The 23,658-nt window shown below is 28.7% G+C and overlaps 1 protein-coding gene across 1 annotated transcript; it reads left to right on the top strand.

The window, feature by feature from the left end:
* Positions 1–479: 479 nt before the first annotated feature.
* Positions 480–22,460, top strand: LOC107448789 (selenoprotein K). Its single transcript, XM_016064127.5, has 6 exons — positions 480–656; positions 5,047–5,122; positions 8,036–8,054; positions 9,644–9,702; positions 14,166–14,215; positions 22,239–22,460. Exons 1-6 carry the CDS (start codon positions 638–640, stop codon positions 22,280–22,282), a joined length of 267 nt encoding a protein of 88 aa, XP_015919613.1. The 5' UTR covers positions 480–637; the 3' UTR covers positions 22,283–22,460.
* Positions 22,461–23,658: the final 1,198 nt, after the last annotated feature.

The following is a 23,658-nucleotide window of genomic DNA, read 5'->3' as shown; positions in this document are numbered from 1 at the left end:
TATTTTTTTATTATTATTCCATTATGCGTTCTTTAACAAAAAAAGATGGTCCCGCTGTGGACTGATCGTTAAGACACGGTTCCCAGCAGATCACCGAAGTCAAGCATCACTGGCTACGGTCAGCGTGCGGGTGGGTGACCACGTGGATCAGTCTGCGTAGGGACCGAGGGTGTGCGGTATAGGTCCTCGTTAAACTGTGCTACCGTAAAGTGCTCGACTTCGCGTGCAGGTCGTCGGGCTACCGAAGCGGGGATGCCATCCCCTCTGCAGAGGATCAAAATTGTGATGGCATGTCTTCGGATCATCCTCAGAGATGTCTCCCAGACCGTCACCAATAGCCCATTGTGCAGCTCTAGTGCGACTTACATGGACAACAACAACAACAACTAACTCTACTCCTAGAATTATATTATTTATTTTAATTTTTGCTCTTTCTCATTATTTGATTGCAGCCTAGTTCACCTCACTTTAAATTTAGCAGAAATAAGCAAAATAAAGCGCTTTGCAACCCCAATTCCCAAACAAAACGTAAAATATGTAATCTGTGGTTTCGAAATTATTAATTAATTATTAGATTTCTCTTCCTTTGAGTTAATTACGCTGGTTGTTACAGCATTTGTGTTAAAATTTTACGAGAATGCCTCGAGTTTCTGACAGTGAGTTTTTCTTAAAAAGGTTCTTTACTGAACTCTTAAATTATCAAACACTTAACTTGAAGTATCTAACTTATTTCTACTCAATTTTTGTTTTAATACAGGACTTAATTAAAATTTTATTATTGGCTCTAAAATTTAAACTAAAGTTTACAAATTTAGTTGATAAAAGATTTTTCTTTAAAAGCTCAAATTTACACTAAGGAACTAACACATTTTTTATGTTACGCAAGCAACTCTAACACTAATAGCAATGCATAAATTTCAAAAAAAAAAAAATTTCTGTATCTATAATATGTTCTGTAAACCTTAGTATTTAATTAAAATCATTGAAATGAAATAGAACTAAATATATTGTTCCTATTATAAGCTTAAATAAAATAACAGATTCACAATTTGTCCTTAGCTTTTTGAGGAATATTTCCGGATCGTGATCTGTCTCGCCAACTACGATCGCCAAGATGCCAAATAGATTTTAAACTTGAAATATTTTTAAAAGAAACCAAGGAGATGTTTTCTCGGAGGTGGCTACCAGTTATTCCTTTCGAGTTGGTCCCTTTCTCTAATCTTTTATTAGTTTCTCGCAGGCCACTGCCCTGAAATTTCAAAGACTTTGCGATTATTCTGTCACAAATCACGATACGGAAATCTCCCCATTGGCATGGCAGATCATGATATGGAAATATCTCCAATATTTATTCAAATAAAAAATGAGGTTAAGATACTCAAAGATTAACAAATAACAGTTTAGTTTTCATTTTCAGGCGTTTGATTTTGTCTGTCAGATTACCAAAAAAAACTACTATGACGTCATTTCTAACAATCAGAGATGAAAAAGTGAAAGGGTTTTGGAAAGCTAATGAATTAAAATTCAAAAATGGATTTTTTTAAAAATTGAAATTACATATTTTTACATTGTTGGTTTCTTTAATATTTTTGTTTTTTAAGTTATCTGTTATTAATTTGTTTTGGTCTTGAGTGTTTGTCACATAATTTTTAAAACTGTTATTATTTCTTTTTTTATCTCAAGAATAAATAATTTCCATGAAAGGTTAACTCTTTTAGGGATGTGTGTATTTTGTCACCAATGTGACAAGTTTGATACTAACTAATATGATAATACGAGTTCGATATTTAATTAATATGATAATATTTGAAATTTAGTATAAAACTGAACTAAATGATGTAAAAGAAGTAAATATGAAAAATTTAACTTTTTTTTAATTTTTATTTTAAATTTAAGCTATTCTTAATTTATTTTTAAACAATTTATTTCTTAGCAATTTATTTCTTAACAATTTATTTCTTAACAATTTATTTATAACACTTATTAAACAATTTATTTATAACGCTTATTAAACAATTTATTTATAACACTTATTAAACAATTTATTTATAACGCTTATTAAACAATTTATTTATAACACTTATTAAACAATTTATTTATAACGCTTATTAAACAATTTATTTATAACGCTTATTAAACAATTTATTTATAACGCTTATTAAACAATTTATTTATAACACTTATTAAACAATTTATTTATAACGCTTATTAAACAATTTATTTATAACACTTATTTCTGAACAATGTTTTGGTTATTTTAGTTTGTTCCATTTCATCCTGATTTTTCCATTTTGGCTTGTTTCTTTCTTTTTTTTTCCTTCATTTTCTTCCAGAGTCTTGGAACAAATAGATTTATTTCAGATGAAATGCTAACCCTGATTTAAATAACCATTTTGACATTAATGTAAAATTGATCATACAGTGATTCAGCTTCACTGAATACATATGTCTATATAAATTTATATATACTGTTGAACCTTTACATCTCAAAATTTTCAACATTTACTTTCTAGAACTCCCCATGGCGACATTGTCGCAGAAAGTTAGAGTTCTTGAAAAAAGATTTTCTTTTGGGAGGTGAAAGGTTTTTTTTTTTTTTTTTTCTGTGGAAATTTTTGAAATATTTTAGCTTTTCTTCAGAATTATATTTAACCCACTGGCGGTTTAGCACATGGGTGAAATTATGAAAATGTTTCTCCCCCAATATACCACTTTTCTATCAAATAGCGTGGGAAAACCGGTTTTGATGTATGGAGAAGACTGCCGGTTAAAATATGACTTTTTAGGCGCAGAACAGTCAGTGGTCTGCACGCTGCTGAGAAAGATGCCTTTCTCCCGCATTCAAGTGGAAAAATATGTTTTTTCTATTCTCATTTGAGAACAATAAAAAATAAAAATTTATGAAGTGAAAAATTTTATTTTCTTTTCATTCTAATTTTTTTATTTCGTTCTAATTTTTTTAATGCAATTATTACTATTGGTTTCCTCAAAATTTTAAAATCCAATATTTTTAATATGAGAATATTTATTACAACGAATCTCGAAATGAAAACGCGCATTTAGTAACTCTTTTTTGAAGAGTTTGATTTACTGCTACAGATTTCGCTATGTTTTAGTTTTGTTTATTATTTTTTTCAATGAGATGATGATTCACAAAAAGGAAATAATTAGTGTGTTTTCTCCCTACAAAATACGAGAATATAGCCCATGATATTAGAATTAAAAAAGATATTACATATTTAATTAAGAAATTATTTTATTTGATCTGATAATAATTTATTAACATGTATATTTGTTATTATTAAAAGTATCTTGCAGAAAGATATTAGTATTAGAGAGGCTATATCGCAGAAAGCCCAAACTAATTTTGCAAAAGGGCTAAAATTAATGTATTTTCCATGTTTATGTCAAATTTGTTTTCTTTTCAAAACCTCAGTTTCTCGAATTTTTAATACTAGAGCACAAATGCCCAAACAACATAACTTTCTTTATCTTGCAGACAGAGCTGAATTTTGTGAACCCGTAGGAAGTAGGGATGAACAGGTTGGGGATGTTTCTTGGAACTTTGATCACTATCCCTGCACTTTCTTAACTAGAAAGTAATATAATGATTCTGGCAGTAAGTGAGGGGTTGATGAGTAGTACGGAGTGACTACCTGGGGTTATCTTCTCAACCCTAGACAGGGGTCTGTTTAGAAGAAATTTGGGTCCGTTAACGGACCCTTCACAAAGTATCTTTTCATAAAAACGGACCCTTCACAAAATTTTTTAACTTGAAAACGGACCCTTCACAAAACAATTTGTCTTTTAATTGGACCCTTCACAAATTTGTTTATCTTCATTATTGTTTTGTTAATCGAATAAACCCTTCCCAGGAAGGGGGGGAGAAAGACATGTGTAAACGAACTAAATTTTGTCTTCGGCAGACGCTTCTTACTTTATTCGTCCGAAATGAATATTCTGCGTTCAGCAGTATAGGCTAAATACCAAATTTTTATATGTTGAATCGCTAATTTAGTAGCTGCAATTGCTGTTTATTTTTTAAAATTTAATCTCTTTAACTATAATTTTACAGTGTTGAGCATAATCTTGTATGCCTTTTCAATTTAAAAACTCTTTGAAAAAGTTTTTTTGCAATAACAGACCCTATTTGCCCAAATTCACAAAAGCGGACCCTGGTTGAAAGAATGTGACTGAACGTTTATTTTATATTCGCAAATTACGAGCAATTTTTTCACAATTTTACAAAAACTGACCTTTCACAAAATGTCTGGACAGACCCCTGCTAGATAAGAAAGCTGGGAATAGAAATTCATTTTCATCTCAAAATTGCAATGAACGTGTCGAAGAATAATTAGGAGTTTGGTATGCCTTGAGAAATGTGTATCTAAAACCAATCCAAAATGGTTTCAAAGAATAGTTGTGAAGATGATGAACAAGAGATTGAAAGCATCAGAAAAGAAACTCTTGACGCTGGAAATGTTGTGCCAGATTTGTGAGAATTAAATGCAACAAAATTGGGATTTAATGCTGACATTAATTTTGAAGATTTTTTCAAGTGGACTGGCAACCTGCGGAACATTGACAGATGTGGAAGTCATAGTTAATGTTAAAGGAAGATCATATTGATGAACCAAAAGTGTGTGCAAAAGAGGAAGAAAAAGTTGTAGAATTTTTACAAGCTTTTCTTGAATCCCAGAAACATGCTGGCCATGAGGGATTTGTTGCTCTTTCTAATCTTTAAAGATTTATCGAAATTAAGAGGGTTAGATGTCAGAAATATTAGAAAAATTATTTTCAGTGTTAAATGTATGTTAAACATGTTTTTATGTGGTATAATTAATTTACAGAAATGCCTATATTTTTCTACTGAAAACAATTAAAGCAGTATTAGTAGAATTTCTTAGTTTAATCATTTAAAGTACCTGTATAATTTGAAACCCCTTTATGTCAAATTTCTCGTCTTTCGCGTGAGATTCGAGATAAACGGGGCCGACTGTACATTAAAATAAGAATTTATTTCTAAATTTGTGTTTTCTCTTCTAGGTGGATCATCTTTGAATAATAGCTTGGAGCGAGTTTCCAATCTGATATGGGGCTTCTTCAATCTTGTATACTTCTAGTAAGATATTCAATTCATTTTTAATCATCCAGAATCTATAGCTAAGTGAAACAACTAAAATGTTTAACCTAAATAATTAAAAAAAAAGGTAATTAATATTACAAAGAATTTGTTAGTAAAGTCAATTCAGGCTAAAATAATGATTAACATTGTTAAAGTAATTAATTTATAAGGATTTTATCTTAGTTGCAAAGTTTTAACAAATTTGTAAAAAATTTTGCTCACATAGCCATTGTTTTAAGAAACATCACGTATATAACTTAAGCATAATATAAATAAAGGCACTATTAAATTTAAGGGGGGGGGAATATTTGATCTAATAAAAACACATAACTCAAGTTGACAATGTTCTCAGCTTGAAGGAAGGGGGTTGTTAAAGTTAAGGTGCTATAAAATTGGGGTTAAAGTGCCTATCAATCAAAATGAATAAATACTCTCATGAATGTAATGCATATTAAATCACTGGCTATATTACACAGGAAGCGTATCGTTTTTAATAATCAAATCTCATTTTGAGATTTGTTTTCCTTTTATATGTGTTTTAGTACACACAATATAACATAGCGCGTAGCGTTTTTAAAAAGTACTTAAAGATGCTTAATTTCGTTTTTTAAAAGCCCTTAAAGGGGCTTTACTCATTGGGTGTTTTTAAAAAGTGTTCAATTTTCCCTTTTCAAATCTGAGATTTTTTCTCGTCACCATGTCAATTTTTGCCACGTATTATGCAAAAACTTGTTTTTCTCAATGTTCTATTCAAGGTTTTCCCAATTCATTCAACCACAATCAATTTCAGTGTGCCCTCGGATACTGAAAGTATTGATTTGTTATGGTAGCGCATGAAAGCGCCAATAATTTTACATGTTTGATGAAATAATTGTGAGTCAGCTTGTGCGTCTACTGAGTTCAGTTCGATGAAATTATTGTACTCTCATGTGCAACTCTACTGCATTTTGCAAGATAATCTCAATCTCATGCTTGTGTAATCAAGAAAAGAGTTCTTTGTCAGAAACTATTTATTTTATGATGATCGTGTAATGTCTTTGAAAATTATTTTGGATTTTGTTAATTTTTATAGTGCTCAAAAATATTTTTTTAGTGTTTAAAAAGTACTTATGATCAACAATTGACTGTATTACTTAATACATAACAGAGTGTGTACTATCCCACAAAATCGTCTAAAACTTATTAATCTTTATAGAATGGATTGTGACACATCTGAAAATCAACTTTAAAAAAATTTATAATTTAGAAGAAAACACTGATTAAAGAACTAACAATTCATGAAGGAAGTCTCGTGGCTAAAAACAGGGTGGTTTATTGTTACGCCACTCTATGCAAAATATTGCACTTCATTCGATTATTCCACATTATTTTCATTACGGAAAAACATACATCCTTTAATGTCCTTTCAATTTTAAATCCTTATTTGTATTAAGACTTAATGAGTCAGATTTGGATAAAATAAAAAACTTTTCAAGTACAAAATCTCAATTGCAATTTATTAACTTTTGTAGTTTCAAACCTTTTGTCGGCACATAACTTTTTTTTATTTTATATTTGTCATTAAGCAAACTACCCAATTAATGGGTTTACGACTTCTACTAATCTCCAACTCTGTAGCCTTGTAATTTTTGAACCAATCCAAAAGACAAGGAAACTACTGGATCAGTACCCCCGGAGGTATTGATTTGCAGCATGGAGGACTTTTCGACTCGACAGATTTAACATGCGTCAGTCACTATTTACTGCATAGGGAGTCTTCAGCTGGCAGAGATCGAACCCAAGAATTCTTGGACATGGGCCCAGTGCCCTACAAAACAGGCTATCCCGACCTGAACATAACTTTTCACAAAATTGTTGTGCTTTCATTCAGATGTTTTTGTTACAGATGCACTCGATAATTATTTCATAAAGTTCTTTACTGCAAAAGCGGTATTTCTCTTTCTTAAACTCGGATAATAGTTCATCATTTAATTCGTTTTTAAGAAGCTGAACTGCGTATTGCACCACATTTTAACAAGATACACAAGGAATTAACACTTAGAATTCTGTGCTATCACTTAACACTAAACTTACCATAACCGGTCAAATGAACGGTTATGGTAAAATGGTAAAACCCTATGGTAAATGGTAAAACTTGACCGGTCAGGTTTTGCATCCAAGAAAATATTTATTCATATACAAAAATAATTGTGTATGCTGCTCTTTTTTATTTCATTTTTTTGTATTTTGTGAATATAATTTAGCATGTGTGTATCAGAATTTTTCTCAAAGAAATTCTCCGATTTAACTTTTTGAACCACTCATTTTGGACGAAAATATTTACACACACATTTGTAAATTTTAAATTTAAAATGTAAATATCTATTCTCTGGTGGTTGCAGCAGACAAACCTCAATTTTCTCATTGAACGTTTTGTGTGCTACTATGTAAGTTTTAATACCAACGTTATTAAAGTTTTATATCTTAACAATTAGGTATCTGTTGCACATTAATTGTTTAATACATAGATGCACATTAAAGTTATTGTAGTCCGAATTTTATAGTATGCAATTAAATATTTTAGAAAAATCTACTTCTTATTTTAATTTGTAATTCAATACTTTTGTTTTGTACAACTTGGTAAAAATCTGACAGTAATATTTAATGTTCCTTCAAACATAAAAGAGTCCTACATAAAATTATGATAAAGTTGCGACCTGCCATTTGATTTGTGTTTTTAATTGTAGCCCCCAGCCTCATGTAAGTTGGAAACCCCTGCTCTAGATGTTCAGTATTATTTTCTTTTTATCATTTTTTTAATGTACAATAACAATGTATCAAGTGTCTCTGGCAAATAGCTTTGAGTTTATTTAGTGTTCAAGTGTTTTAAAAAAAATCATAATTCAATAAGTTTTTATGTTTATTTTTCAGCTTTTCAAGTTTACTTGATGTAAGTATGATTTATAGTTTACTTTGTTAATTATATCTTTACGAAGAACAACATTATTTGGTGGAAGGATTAAAAAAAAACAGTTCCCAGATTAAAAGAGAAAAGCATCATTTTTCTATACGTTCTTCCTAAAATTATATAATATATTTATGTAATATATCGTCTTATTTATCCAATTATGCCTGATGCATCTCTAAAATGTATAAGTTTGTTATATTCCTCAATTATAGAAACGGAACTTTTCTTGCCTATATTATATAAAGCATAAACACTATTAAATAAGATGATCTCCAGGTTCAATTCATTACGAAACGCCTTCAACAGAAAATATATTTAATTTAAAAAAATTAATGATGTTTATACTACAATGTCAGAAAGAATTCTGAACAACAATTCACTTATGCATTGCTGTTCTGGAAGCCATCTATGGGATTTTAAAAATATTATTAACAAATGCGTTTGTATAGTGTTAAATAACAGATAAAATGTCTTTTTTTTTTTTTTGTGACAGCCAACTAAAATGTCAAGTGATTAGGAAGTCATAAGCGTAAACCCTTAAGCAGTGGTTGGAAAAACTTACATTATATTGTAGTTCACTTCAACTACTTTATTACAAAATGTGGTTAACTACAACTACTTTTGTTTAAATATAGTGCTCACAATCTACTATCAAAATGAAAGTAACGAGAAATAGTTATTCACGTTTACATGAGCCACTTTCTTGCATTAAACCATTTTGTTACAGATTTGTTCTTTCTTGACTTCAAACATTTAATTTAAGAAATGCAATGACAAATATTTGCAATTTTGTTAAGTATTTAATGCTGTTTTATTTCCTCTTATAAAATAAGAAATCAAAAATTACTGAGAAAATACGTTCCTTCCATTGAAATAACGTCAGTGTTACATGAATGGCAGATACGTTGGAAGTGTGGCGGAAGTGATGAATTAGCTATTATTTATAATTGCTAGTTTAAATATTAGCAATACATTCTTCTTTTTAACGTTTCGCCTTCAGGGGGCATTCTCAGTGTTTTCATTGAGGGACCCGGAAAGATTTGTTCCAATCAGATTCAACCAATTACTTGTCTTGGAATAGTGTTTCTTTACTAAACTGGCATTAAAAAAAAGTTCACTAAAATCACTTCAAACAACTGTTTTTATTATTATTCATACACTACTTACTACACTAATATTTTAAAAAATGCAGCACACTACGCTTCTAACTAGAGAAAAATTAACAACTACAGTAGTTTTGGTCACAAAGCCGTTGTCTTTCAATATACAAGTTTACAAATGACTGGATAAAAAAAAAGTGTGGATTATAAACTGGGTAAAAATGGGGGACAGAAAGCTAAAAATTCATGAAAACAAATGTCATTAAATATACAAGTTTACAAATGACTGGATAAAAAAAATTGCTCGGATTATAAAGTGGGTAAAAATGGAGGACAGAAAGCAAAAAATTCATGAAAACAAATCTCATTTGATAGATGTCTGAATCTGATTTTAATTGATCTATACTTAGTCTTGCTTATATGTTTACTTATATTACTTATTATGTATTAACATTTTTTTAAACGTTTCAGCCTTTTGTGAGTGTTGGTAGAAATTCAAATCTTAACAGCAGATCAAGAAATGACAGAGGGTATGTATGTTATGAATAATTTGTTTAAGATTCAAGTAATATAAATATTTTCACCTGAATAAATATCATTACAAATATGATGACTTAAAGCAAAATGCAAAAAAAAAAATAAAATAAGATGGATTCTCCCCATTTTTTTAATGCAAAAAAATAAAACGTATTTCCATATAATTAATTGAAAATGGAATCTTTTATCAAAAAATACAAAACTTTTACTCTATAAAACATTAATTATGCCAATACTTACCTATGGCTCTGAGACCTGGAACCTAACTCAAGTTGGTGAAAATAAAATTGCCATTTTTGAGAGAAAAGTTTTGAGGGCCATCCTTGGTGGGATAAAAATAAATAATTCCTGGAGAAGACGATATAATACTGAACTGTATAAAATCTACAGAGAGTCAGATATTGTGAAATTCATTAAAATACATCGAATGAACTGGGCAGCTCTCATTTTCAGAAGGAATGATGACTCAAATTTTAAAAAAATCTTGTTACACAAACCCCTAACGAACAGGAAAAGAGGTAGACCCAGGCTGAGATGGCTGGATTTAGTTGAGACTGATTTCCTTACTCTAAAGGAGAAAAACTGGCGAACAAGTGTCAAAAGTAGAGAGAAGGGGATTCAAATTCAAAGGAAGGCACTGGCCCACCCTGGGTTGTCTAGCCAGATATGATGATGATAATTGAAAGTGGAATTAAAATTTAAACTGGTTGATAATTTGAAACCTTAAATATTAACTGACATCTTTTAGCATCAAGTTTATCTAGAACTTTTTCTCTCTTTTTTATTTTTTTTATCCTTTCTGACGCAAAAAAATTAACATTTCATTAGCAACTACAACTATAGAAGCCCATGGTAGAATCGCGGCGACATTGTCGCAGAACTTCACTGAGTTCTTGCAGAAAGATTTTTCTTTGGAAGGTAAATCATTTTGATTTGCTTTTCTGCAAAAATTTACATGAAAAATTCGAATCACGCATTTAAATAATCACTTTTTGAAGCGCTCAATTCATGCCGATATTGTAGACCCGATTTGATTGTATTTTCGGCAGTTACTTACATTGATTTTCACATGGCTTTTAAATATCCCAATGTATTTCAAACAATGTGGAAAATTCGAATGGTGCATTTGAGTATTTACTTTTTAAGGCAATGATTCTATCAATATTTTGGCTGTTATTTCTATTGATTTTGCCATACTTTTTTAAATCCGATATTTTTTATATGATATTAATCTCGAGCGTAACATGCACTTGAGAAATCCGATTCCCAGGATTTTATCTTTAATCTTTTTTTCGGCAATCATTACTAAGGAGTGATTGTGTTGGAGGAACCAAGAACATTTTGGAAATTTCTTTGTAAAATTCCTTCCATATAGCTAAGTAAATTTTCTATTTAACGAAGTTTTCTTTGATATCCACTTTCTCTATTTCTCAAAATATTTCAGAAAGTTTCAAACTTGTTAATGCATTTTAAGAGGGAAATGACCTTGAATTGATTTTCGAAGCCGCTTAACTTTTAGAAAAAGCAGTAAGACTAATAGTAACCGACCTACCCCCGAAGAAGTTTGCGGATAAGGGTTTCACCCGTTGTCACGTGAACTAAACACTACAAAACTACAGAAAAGTAAAATCAAAACTAAAAAGATTGATACTCATAGAAAATATCCCAAAATCGAAAAGATGATAAAAATAAAACAGAATAAAAATTAAAAGTGCTTAAAACATCTAAGTGAATAAAATTAACCAACAATAAAAGTGTCAAAAATACTGGTAAAAACATATAAAAGTAAGATCAGGTAAAACATCAAATGGTAAAAATATGAAAAATCACATTAAATACAAATAAGATAAATAGAATAATTAAAATAGTTGACTAAAAGTTAAAGTGTCCCCCTTCCAAGGCTAAGTGCGTCTAAGATTAAAAATGTTCTAAGGTAAACCTAAGTTTCTCTAAAAAAGGATAAACACTGAAAGATGACACCAGGTAAGACAGATGGTGCTGAAGTTCATCAAGATTTCATTTTGAATGTATAATGAAGATGTCAGTTCAAGGGGAGAACAAAGTGAAGGCATTTTACTGCTATGGAGAAAGCAGTAAAATACCTTTCCCTATTTGTTTGCAATTCAAACGAAAATGTCAGACGAAATTAAGGACTTTGTCAATAGCAGGGTTGGAGTTTTGAACGTCCTAAACTGGTTTTGGACAGGACATGTGGGTTTTACTGTCTTAAACTGGGTAAAACTGTCCTAAACTGGGTAAAACTGTCCTAAACTGGGTAAAACTGTCTTAAAGTGTCCAAAACCTTGAACTTTGGTAAAAGGTAAAAATTCTATAGGTCTAACCATTGTACACATAATAATTACATGTATCAATAAATATTTGATATTTTTTATGCAATTTGCTATAACTTATTAAAAGAAAATAATATAATATAATTGGAAAAAGTTTATAATTTTTGAAGCTCCACAATTCATTGAACAACAAAAGTGAATACCTTAATCCTTTTAATATAAATATGCTTTTAATACTGATTAATAATATTTTTGCATAAGGATAAATATGGCAATATTGAAAAATAATAATTTTTCTTAAAAAAAATACTAAATTTGTTCAAAAATTAACCTTTTATTTTTCACAATATTTTTTTTTTTAAATTGTTACAATTTCTGCATTACAGGATTATAAAAAAGACATCTATTTTTAAAAAAATTGTTTTTAAATATAAATATATTAGTTTAAATTGAAAATACAAAATAACTGAAAAATGTATTAACAGTTTTGAAAGGCATAACATCAGTTTCAGTTACTGACACTGGTGATGTATCACCACTATGCTAAAAGAATTGATTTGGACAGTTTTGGACAAAGAGGTTTTGGACAGGACGGTTTAAACCATGGATTAATCCATTCTGTTCTAAACCTTGCCAACCCTGGTAAATAGCAATTAAAAAGGATGCATGTGGTGATGTGCGTTTAAAATTACTTTAATTATAAATGTAACCATAATTTTACAGATAAATTTTTTGTGTAAAAATTTATGTGTAAACAATTTTGCTTTTTTTTTTTTCATTGAAAATGTATGTAGCATGATAGTGTAACACTAAATAATGTTTTGCTCTCTTCTTGATTTCCATGCCGATTTCTCTCATGGTTATAATTTGTAAAATAAATAGTAGATACTAGTTAACAAGATAAATGTGTATCAATTACTATTTTAATTATGTCTAGTGTTTATGAATTTAAAACCTGTTTTGTGTTAATTAGGTATTTCAAAAAGAGATTTCTATTTAGCAAACTTATTATCGGGATTTAGCGACTTCGTTAAATGGAGGTCCGACAGTATAAATATATATATGTTACACTTTGAAAGCATTAACATTGCAAATTCGTAGTGTCACCGGTGTTTATTGAAAAATATACAGGAAAATGGCGAAATATTAGAATTTTATTAAAGTTAGGGCCGGAGGCCCAAAAATTGGAACATTAAATGCTGGTGTATAGATAGAGAAGAGCACAATTGACCTTTGAAAGATAGTTTTTATATCTTTCTGGACAATATATTTAAATATTAATGAGTCTTAGTAACGTGGGACTGATCAATTTCCCAACCTACTGAAGACATATCATCACATTTTCTGAGATAATTAATCAATATTATTAATTTCTTTGTGGGAAAGGTTTTAAATTATTGTGTGTTAAATAAATGCTCAATTTATGGATTATATTAAATATATGTATAAACATGCATAAGAACTTTCAATAATAAAAGAAAAAATTTTCATTTGTGCGCATGAAATTTTTATTAGCATAGTTATATTTGGGGAGATTCCAGTATCATGATCTGTAGCAGAATAATCGCCAAGTCCAGGCAATTTCCGGACAGTGGCCCGCGAGAAACTAAAAAAAAAAAAAAAAAATCATGAAAGGATCAACTTGAAATGTAGCTACCTTCGGGTAAACATTTACATGTTCTTTTTTTAAATTTGCAAGCATAAAATCTATTTGGCACCTTGGCGATTGTAATTGGCACAACAGATCATGATACAGAAATATCCCCCTTTTATATATATATATATATAAAGTTTAAGAATATTTTATAATTGCTTAAAAGGTGCTTATTTTTTGTTCAAAAATAAGGCTACGCACCCTGTGACTGTTTAGGTTTTATCTTGCATTATTTTTCATTAATTATATACATATGCTATAATTTAATATACCTTGTAGTTGATGAGAAGAAAGTTGATGCATTATTGTTTGTTATCATGACCCAAACCTTAATCAAAAGAGCTTTAAACAAATTAAAATGCAAGCATTTTTTTTAAACCATTGATTTTGTAAAGTATTTCTAGATGGCATAAGCAAACATATTTATCTACATGTTTTAAAAAATGAATAATAAAGTTTGAAATTGTATATTTTCTTTACTCAAAATTATACTTTGTTTTAAAACTTTCAGACCTCCAAGGCCACCAGGCAGAGGAAACTTCAGATCTTTTTCAGATATAAGTAAGTTTATTTCAAGTAATTCAAATTGCATGTTTATAATTACAAAATTATTTTCTTTTATTTAAAGAAAAAAAAGATTCCTGAATTAAGTCACTAATCAATAGCATTGTTCTACATCATGATACTGAATTGTATATGCTTCAATTACTTTTTTAGCTTAAGAAATGTGACATCTTTGATTTTTCAGCTAAGCTCAACAAAATAATTATGGAAGAGCCCAGGGTTGGCAAGATTTTGCCGCAGGGGGAAAAAACCATGGTAATTACCGGTAAAAACCATCCTGGCAAAAACAGGTTTTTGCCAAGCAAATTGGCAAAAATCTATATTTTCCAAGATGAGAGGACAAAAACACATTTTTGTTACAAAATTATTCCTAAAATTGAAATATATACTATAAATATAAATAATTACAAAAAAATTAACAAAATTATTATTCCATAATTAAATTATAATGTAATAATATATCATTTTAGTAGTTTAAAACATTATTGATTGGAAAATTTGTGATTATTCTCTTTTTTCCAGTGAAATGAACTTATTTTAAATTAATATAACTATAATTTAAAGCATAAAATATCTATCAAGATGTGTAGTTAATTATTGTACAAATAATAATTTTTTATAATATAATAAAAATAATATTATACAAATAATAAAATTTATTTATTTGTAAAAAAACATTTATTTAAGGATTCCAAAATGAAAAGAGGTCAAAAACTTTCTATGTTTTAATATTTATTGCCTTTATATTAATTATTAATGTGTTAAAAATAATTTTTTCATGTAATGTATCAAAATTATTATTCTTTATGATTGATTTAAATTTGTTTCAAGTATTTTGTAATAATATTTAATCAGCTATTTAGATAATTTGGTTTTTACCAGTTTTTGCCTGTTTTTACCAGGTTTTTGCTACTGTCCTGGCAAAAAACCCTTTTTGCCGGCAAAAACTCCAACCCTGGTGGTCACCCTTAAAATACAAATCAAAGTTAGAGATGTTACACATAGAAACCCAGGGTTGCCACTCCACTCCACAGGGAAAACCTGGAAAATACAGGGAATTTAAAAATCACCTAAAATGACAGGGAAAATGCAGGGAATTCGGATTTTTTTCTTTACAAATTGGGATAATACAGGAAGTTTTGTTTCTTATTTTCGTCTTTTGAAATAAGGTGACCAACTCAAAGCGTTATCTATGGGATATTTAACCATGATATTTCAGCTATACTAAACTATTTCATTTACTATAGCATTATTTAAGTATGTTCAGCTGTTTTTCCAGCAATTAAAAACTAATGAATATAGTTAGCCCACTATAGCTCACACAAGAGCAAAGTAATTGCTGTTTTCTCTTAATATAGTATGTATAATATGTTCAGGGAATTTTTTTTCTTCCAGATTTGGGTAGCAACCCTGAAACCTAAATTTCTAATTAGTTTCTTTAAAGAAGAATTTATTCTTTAGGGAATCTCCCATTGTCAGTCCCCCAAAACTGGGAATTGTCACTGTTCCCACTGTACTTGAAAGTCCTTGAATTTAGTTGAAAAAAAATCAGGGCCCAGGAAAGTCCTTGAATTCTGCCATAGGGTACTTGAAAAGTAATTGATTTTTTTAGGATTTAAAGTAATAGTAATCTTTCTTACAAAAAAGTAGTAAAAAAATAAATAAATTCAAAGGAATATTATAGAAATTCTGTAGATGCAATTTTTAATGCTTGAAGTGAAAAGGGGTTAAAGAAGATGCAAAACTTTTCTCTCCTAGATTTTTCACATCAGATTATTGTTTATCTCTCTGATGTTTTGAAAGCAGAAATTTCTAGCAAATTGTAGGTTGTGTAGTCATAGTTTTCGAATGATATATAATGTTTAATTGGTTTAGAAATATGTTCAATGTGTTAACTTCATTAATTACGTCAGGTTAATATTGTTATCCTAATTGTCCTTTTAATTTATGTACGAAGGATAATTAATTTTTTGTCATTTATAATCAAATCTTTGCATTTAGTTTTTACTGTTAATAAATAAAATTTAGTTCTACATATTTCTTTGATTATGAATAAGCGTCGTGATTCACATTAAACTGATTCTTGATTTACGGATTGGAATTCATATAAAATGTTCTACAAATTGTGATTTAGATGAAAGTGATTGATGAATCACATATCGAATATTACTTTAAAGTGATTTGCAAATTACTCATCAGAATTCGATTAAGGTATTTTATAAATCATACATCATGATTCACATTAAAGTGATTAATCAATTACACATCGTGATTTCAATTTTTAAGTTATTTCTGAATCATATAATGTGATACATATTTAAGTAATTTCGGAATCATGCTTCACAATTCCTATTCTAGTTGTTTAAAAATCAAGCATTGCCATTCACAAAAGAGAGATTTAAAAATTACCGCTCACAATTCTCATCAAAATGGTTTAAGAATAACACATAGCTGTTCAGTATTAAGTGCCTTTTGAATCACAAAGTGCAATTTGCGTCATAATGACCACTATTCATATGAAAACTATTAGCTAATCACGCAACAGAGTTCACACAGGGGTCGCATTCCCCCTAAAATTCATAAAATTCCTAAAACTATGTGCATACCCTAAAATTCCTAAAAATCTGATAAAATTTTGTTGGTGTTCCTAAAAAATTAGAGGTATAGGCTAAATATAAATAAAAAAGCAATAATCTAAAATGTAAGAATTTAACTACATTAATTAAAACTGTTTTAATTTTCCACATGGGAATTCCGATCCTGAGAGAGGTTTTTCGATAAATAAAGCAATGCTTAATGTGAGTCACCATGAGAATACTATTATGTCTCTTAGACTAATCAAAGATACCATTCAAAATTATGGAGGAGTGTTGAAGATCACCACAACACTATTGAGGGCAGTAAAAGAATCTCACAAATCATATCAAGAATATATTAGAAAAATGATTATGATTAATTTGTTTTTCTCTATTTTCTAATATAAATTGCTGATTTGAAATCTAATAATATCACACAATTGTTTTTTTAATAAAGTAAGGTAAAGGGCAATAATAAAGTTTTGATTAAGAAATTAAAAATTAAATAAAAATCCAAGTTGGTGTTAATTTATTTTTTCTCTTGATTTATTCTCACTTTTGCCTGTTCCTGAATTATGCACTTAATTTTTGATAGGTAATATGTAAAATTGAAGTTTCATTTTTACACTTTAGAGATTTCATTCTTGACTTAATAAATTTCAGAGCTTTATTTTATGGCTTGCAATTATTTATGATATGTGTGGATGAATTGTAATAATCTTCTGTTATGTAATAAACTACCGTGTGATCTGTTTTTATCCTAGCAAAATCATATATTACCCCTAAAAGTTTTTGAAAAAAGTTCCTCAAATTACCCTAAAATTTTAAAAAACTTTGCTGCTACCCCTGTTCACATTAAAGTGATTTATGTATCACACAGTGTGATTTACGTCTTGTTAGTTTGTGCGTATTGCTATTCATATTGTTCTGATTTAAGAAACATACACAACAATTCAATTTTAATTTACAAATCACACATTGTGATACGTAATTTACGCAGTCTTCGACACTTACTTCACCTTTCTTAACATTTTGATTTGCATATAGTATATCTATAAATTAGATTCATATAAATGTGATTAAAAAATTATGCTTAGTGAAAATAACGCATATTCACAAAATTTTAAAAGTCATGCTTCATATTTTATGGATATATTTTAAGGAAAACAAAGCTCGGTAAGTCTTAGTTATCTGTAAAATATCGTTCTACAATAGGTTTTATAATGTTCGAAATACATTACTGATATTCTGAAGTAACAAAGTAGATAATTTGTTATTAAAATTGAAACAGATATGTTAAATGGATATATTTTGATATTTTATCTAATTACATACATTTCCTGTAACCTAAAATTTGATCTAACATATTAAAAAATAGTATTTATATTTTAATAACCGTACATTCACACAAATTTTATCAATTATTTACTATGCTTGTTTAATGTAATATGCATTATTCATTAATTCTTATTCATTTCATTAAATTTTTCATAAAGAGTTTCACTGGAGCTAGTTTTTAAATGTTGGCTAGTATTGTTCGTTTGTCAATTGGATCTTCTTTTTTTCGTCAATAGGAACTTTTAAGTGATTTGAAACAATAATGTAACTATCAACCATTTGTATTAACTGATAAATTTAATAAATATTTTTTTTTGTGGTCAAATAAGCATTGTGCTTTAAAAATATACAATTTCTGCTTCTACATGATTGTAAAATTTGGTTGACATGTACTTTAGCAAATAACTGTAATACTGAATAGGTCCTTGAAAGTCATTGAATTTTTTTTTAAAATTGAGTGAAAATCCTGTATTCTGTTTTCAACTAGTATCTGTGCTTGTGAAGAAAAAAAAAGAGATATGTTTTTTTAAAGATGACTTAGTTGTTGAAAATTTATTCTTTTATTTTATTGATTAAAAAATTCTGCTTTTATTTTTCATCTTCTTGCATTTTTGTTTTATATTTTAGAAAAATTTATTTATTTTGTAACTAAAGATCAAGAAATATTACTGTTGCTTTGTCCTTAATATAAATATTTATTTGCTTGTCTGTTAATAAAATGCATTATATTTAGCTATTTGACTTAGCAGGGATTAACTAAATAATAATATTTGTTAGTTTCTTTTTGAAATGGTTTGATAATTGGTGTTAAAATTTTAATTATTTTCTTTTTAAAGTAGAAGTTTTGCAATCATATCTTTCCCCTAATTAATATTTCGTTTCAATACTTCATTTCATTTTCAAAATGTTTTTTTGTTGGTTAAATATAACTTAACTTCAATTAGACACAGATTATTAATATATTAAAGTTCTTAATTTACAAAACTCTTGTCCATGCCAGTCTTAACCAGTTCAAGCCGTGTTTGCTTCTGAAGCTTGGACAATGACAAAACTGGAAGAAAATTGTGTCCTAATATTTGAGAGAAAGATTTTGCTTAGTATAGTAGGAGATTTAACTTCAAACTGTTCAAGATTTATAAACAACCGGATTTTATTATATATATGAAAATAAACAGAATTAATTTTATGGTCCGCGTGATTCGAATGAGCTATGGCAATACAATCGAAAAGATATTGCTTTTCAAACCCACTGGAACAAAAAAGCGGGGAAGCCCGCGATTGAGATGAGAAGATTCGGTGGAGTCCGATTTTCTTGCAATTAATGAAAAGAATTAGAGATCAAAGATAAATTAAAAGTCGTGAAAGAGAAATCTGCAGAGGAGGGCATTGGCCAACATTGGACTGTCTGGCCAACTATGATGATGATTAATATATATAAATAATATATGTATATATATATATGTGTATATATATATGTATCTATATATATATATGTATCTATATATATATATATATATATATGTATATATATATATATGTATATATATATATATATATATGTATATATATATATATGTATATATATATATTTATATATGTATCTATATATATTTATATATGTATCTATATATATTTATATATGTATCTATATATATATATATATATGTATATATATATATATATATATGTGTATATATATATATATATATATATATATATATATATATATATATATATGTATATATATATATATATGTATATATATATATATATATATATATATATATATATATATATATATATATATATATATATATATATATATATATATATATATATATATATATATATTTCTGAACTTTGTGCTAGTAAAAAGTTTTTTTTCTTCTTAATACTACCCAGTAAATTCTCTTAGTGTTATTTTACCCTTCAGTCATGTTTATAGTTCTGACAATTTATTATTTATGATCTAAGTTGACATTACATTTTTATTGAATATAAATTTTGTTGAACTTTTAAAAATAAAAAGTTTTGGAATTTCGTGGAAAGGGAACTAATTTCTTCTTCAGAGATGATTGTGCTCAGGAAAAAATACGGATTTCTGGATTTTTTGCTAATTGCGATCCAGAAATTTCCAGGTATCCAAGGTCCATAAGTTTCAAGAAATCATCGTTCACATTTATGCATAAAAATTCTTGTATATTTTATTTAAAAATATTAGGTAAATTTTTAAAATTTTTTTGGTAGACTAATAAACGTGATTAGAAATCCAAGTAAACTTGTACATAATTATTCATTTAAGTTATACTGCATATAATTTATTTAGAATGTCATGTTGAGAAAATATCAATGATTTAAATTTATGAAGATATTAGTTTTTTGAAATAGGTCATTCATGATTTTATTCAAGAAATTTTTCAGATTTTTACATTGGGCTTACAGTCTTGAATATGAATTATGTACAAAATTATCAGGAAAAAAAACCTACACATTTAGTTCCACAACAACAAAATTGTGTCACATTTTCAGTTGTAAATAATTGTTATGATTATCATAAGTTGCAGTTAACTGTCAAAACTTTACACTCGAGCAAGCGAATTGGGTTTCTTGAGCATTTGGTTCTCTTGCCTTCTGAGTTAGGTTCAATCAGGGTGCGTAGCGTTTTTTAAAAGTGCTTAAAGGTGCTTTTTTCTCGATTTTCTCTTTTTTCATTGGGTGTTTTTAAAAAGTGCTTAATTTTTCTCTTTTTCAAAATGAGATTTTTCCTTTACCATGTTGATTTTCGCTTTGAATTATGCAAAAAGACGCAGTTCACATTGTTCTATTCAACGTTTTCATAATTAATTCCACTCCAATCTATTTCGGCGTATTGTCAGTTCGTAGTGTATGAAAACGCCATTCGTTTTACATGATTCAAAATTTCATAATTTTTCACAATTGTGAAAAAGGTTTTTTTTTTTTGACATGATGGTTAAAGCAAGATAAAAACGTTAATTGTCAAAAACTTTCCAACCCTACCCAATTATGATATTTTTTTAAAGTGCTTAAAAATATTTTTTGAGTACTTGAAAAGTGCTTAAAAGGTGCCTATTTTTTGGTGAATGATTTGGCGGCTATGCACCCTGTCAATGTAAAGAAGGCAATAAAAATAAACATTTAATTGTTGTTGCAAAAAACCAGTGCTTCAAATAAAAAGGTTCCTATGCTGAAGTTTATAAATCAAAGTGTCTACAAATAGCAGGGTTGCCATTGGCGACTAAAAGGCAACTATTTTTGGCGTGAGGCGACTATGGCAACTTCTTTTGCCTGAAAAGGCTAAAAAAAAAAAGGCAACTATTTTCAGGAAAAGGAGACTATTGGGAGACTTTTCTGTACTCCTAACGATGTTTATTATTTTTTTAAGCATAAATTGGGTGGAAAATCTGCACCCCACAAGATAGTTTTTGAACACACTGAACTTTTTTTTTATTATAAAAAATAAAAGATTTTGAACTGCAAATTTGAGTCTTCACTTTATAATTCGTTCAATCTGCACAGACTCCATTGCAAGTCTATTTCATTTCGCGATCACCTTTTCAATGATTATCGCTACAAAAATAATTTTAAAAAATACTATGATTTTTTAAAAAAAAAAAATTTATGCGATATTACGATGCGTGAATTTTGAATTTGAGTATTCACTTTTCATATATATATATATATATATATATATATATATATATATATATATATATAGACGTTTATATAAAAATTATCATATTTGCCACCAACTTGACTGAGTGGATCATGGTATATGACAATTGAGTCATTAACAAAATTTTAGTTATTTTTTTGATGAATTTTTGTTCTTATTTAGGCAACTATTTTCCTAGTTTTTGGCTACTATTTTTATGCTTTAGGCTACTAAAAGCAACTATTTTGTTCATTTTTTTCTGTGGAAACCCTGGAATTGGAGTTCTTTACTTTGAGGGATTTCATAGCTTTCTTCAAAGTTGACTTATTGCATAAGAAAACTTGTATACTGGTTTTAATTTCAGATGTGATTGTGAGATGATGATTGTGGAAATTATTGGTTTAAAATTTTTTTTCTTTCCTTTTTTTTTCAGGTGGGTCATCTAATTATGTTCCTCCCCCACCCCCTGGTGGATGAGGTCGATAAGGACTTCAAGCCTGGAGTCCGTGTGAAGTTCTCTCTGTGTATTGGAGAAAATTCTTATGAAATTGCTTTGGTAAAAGTTTACACCCCCCAAAGTGATGGATGTCATTTCTCTCCCTTTTCTTCATCTTGTGTATGTTATGACAAAATAAATAGTTATTTCTTTTTTTTTTTTTTTTTTGAAGTTATACTTCTTATGCGACTTCCAACAAGGTCACGTTAAACGTTTAACGCTACATTTTTTATTGGCCGGGAAATCACGTGGTAGGATCCAGTTTTCCCTCATTCATTTCCATATTGTTTTGGTTCACACTAGCATAAAAGTATTGTCTTTCTATAAATATTTTTTTAGTTTGTTTTGATACACATATAATTTAATAGGGTAGTATTTTTGAAGTTATACTTCTTATGTGACTTCCAACAAGGTCGCGTTAAACGTTTAACGCTACATTTTTATTAGCCGAGAAATCACGTGGTAGGATCCAGTTTTCCATCATTCATTTCCATATTGTTTTGGTTCTCACTAGCATAAAAGTCTTAAAAGTATTGTTTTTCTATAAATATTTTTTTAGTTTGTTTTGATACACATATAATTTAATAGGGTAGTATTTTTGAAGTTATACTTCTTATGTGACTTCCAACAAGGTCGCGTTAAACGTTTTTATTGGCCGGGAAATCACGTGGTAGGATCCAGTTTTCCATCATTCATTTCCATATTGTTTTGGTTCTCACTAGCATAAAAGTCTTAAAAGTATTGTTTTTCTATAAATATTTTTTTAGTTTGTTTTGATACACATATAATTTAGTAGGGTAGTATTTTTTATTTTCAAATTTAGTGGATAACAATTGTAAAAAATGAATGAAAACAATCCCACGGACAATGCGACGGATTTAAGGATATGTCAAGGTACGTCTCTTGTGAATATCAATTGATTGTTAGGTTTTCTCTTCTGAAATTACATTATGACGCATTCACATACATTATTAATACAAATACATTTACAATACAGGCAACCACAAGCACTTCCACTGGCTCAAGAGGTCCACGAGGGAAAAATGCACAATATTACCGTGATTACAGAGCACGGAAGCGAGCGGAGAAGGAAAAAGAGTCGTTGAATAGAACAAGTGATCCTTCTACGACTGCTAATTCTTCTACTATTAACGTCGCAGGTTGCGAAGTTTAACTTCTTCCGCGCGGAGGGACTCCACGCACAATTTTTTTTAAATTTGCTTCAAGAAGTATTATCTTCTGCACACCTGGAAAGTCATGGATTTAGGTCTCATTTTTAAAACAGAATTCAAATCCCCAATTTCACAGTATTCCGAATGTCTGAATTTGTAACAACATGGTGCGTGGCGTTTTTAAA

This window comes from Parasteatoda tepidariorum, chromosome 8, assembly GCF_982258835.1.
Source record: "Parasteatoda tepidariorum strain Cologne lab strain chromosome 8, Ptep-v5.0, whole genome shotgun sequence".
Lineage (NCBI taxonomy): Eukaryota > Metazoa > Arthropoda > Arachnida > Araneae > Theridiidae > Parasteatoda > Parasteatoda tepidariorum.
Note: the sequence above shows the minus strand (reverse complement) of the source record. Positions and strands in the feature narration are given on the sequence as shown.

Excerpts from the sequence above, each read along its gene's own strand:
- LOC107448789 (XM_016064127.5), top strand. Across the intron at positions 9,703-14,165 it reads AGATCAAGAAATGACAGAGG|ACCTCCAAGGCCACCAGGCA; the intron begins GTATGTATGTTA and ends TAAAACTTTCAG. Across the intron at positions 14,216-22,238 it reads CAGATCTTTTTCAGATATAA|GTGGGTCATCTAATTATGTT; the intron begins GTAAGTTTATTT and ends TTTTTTTTTCAG.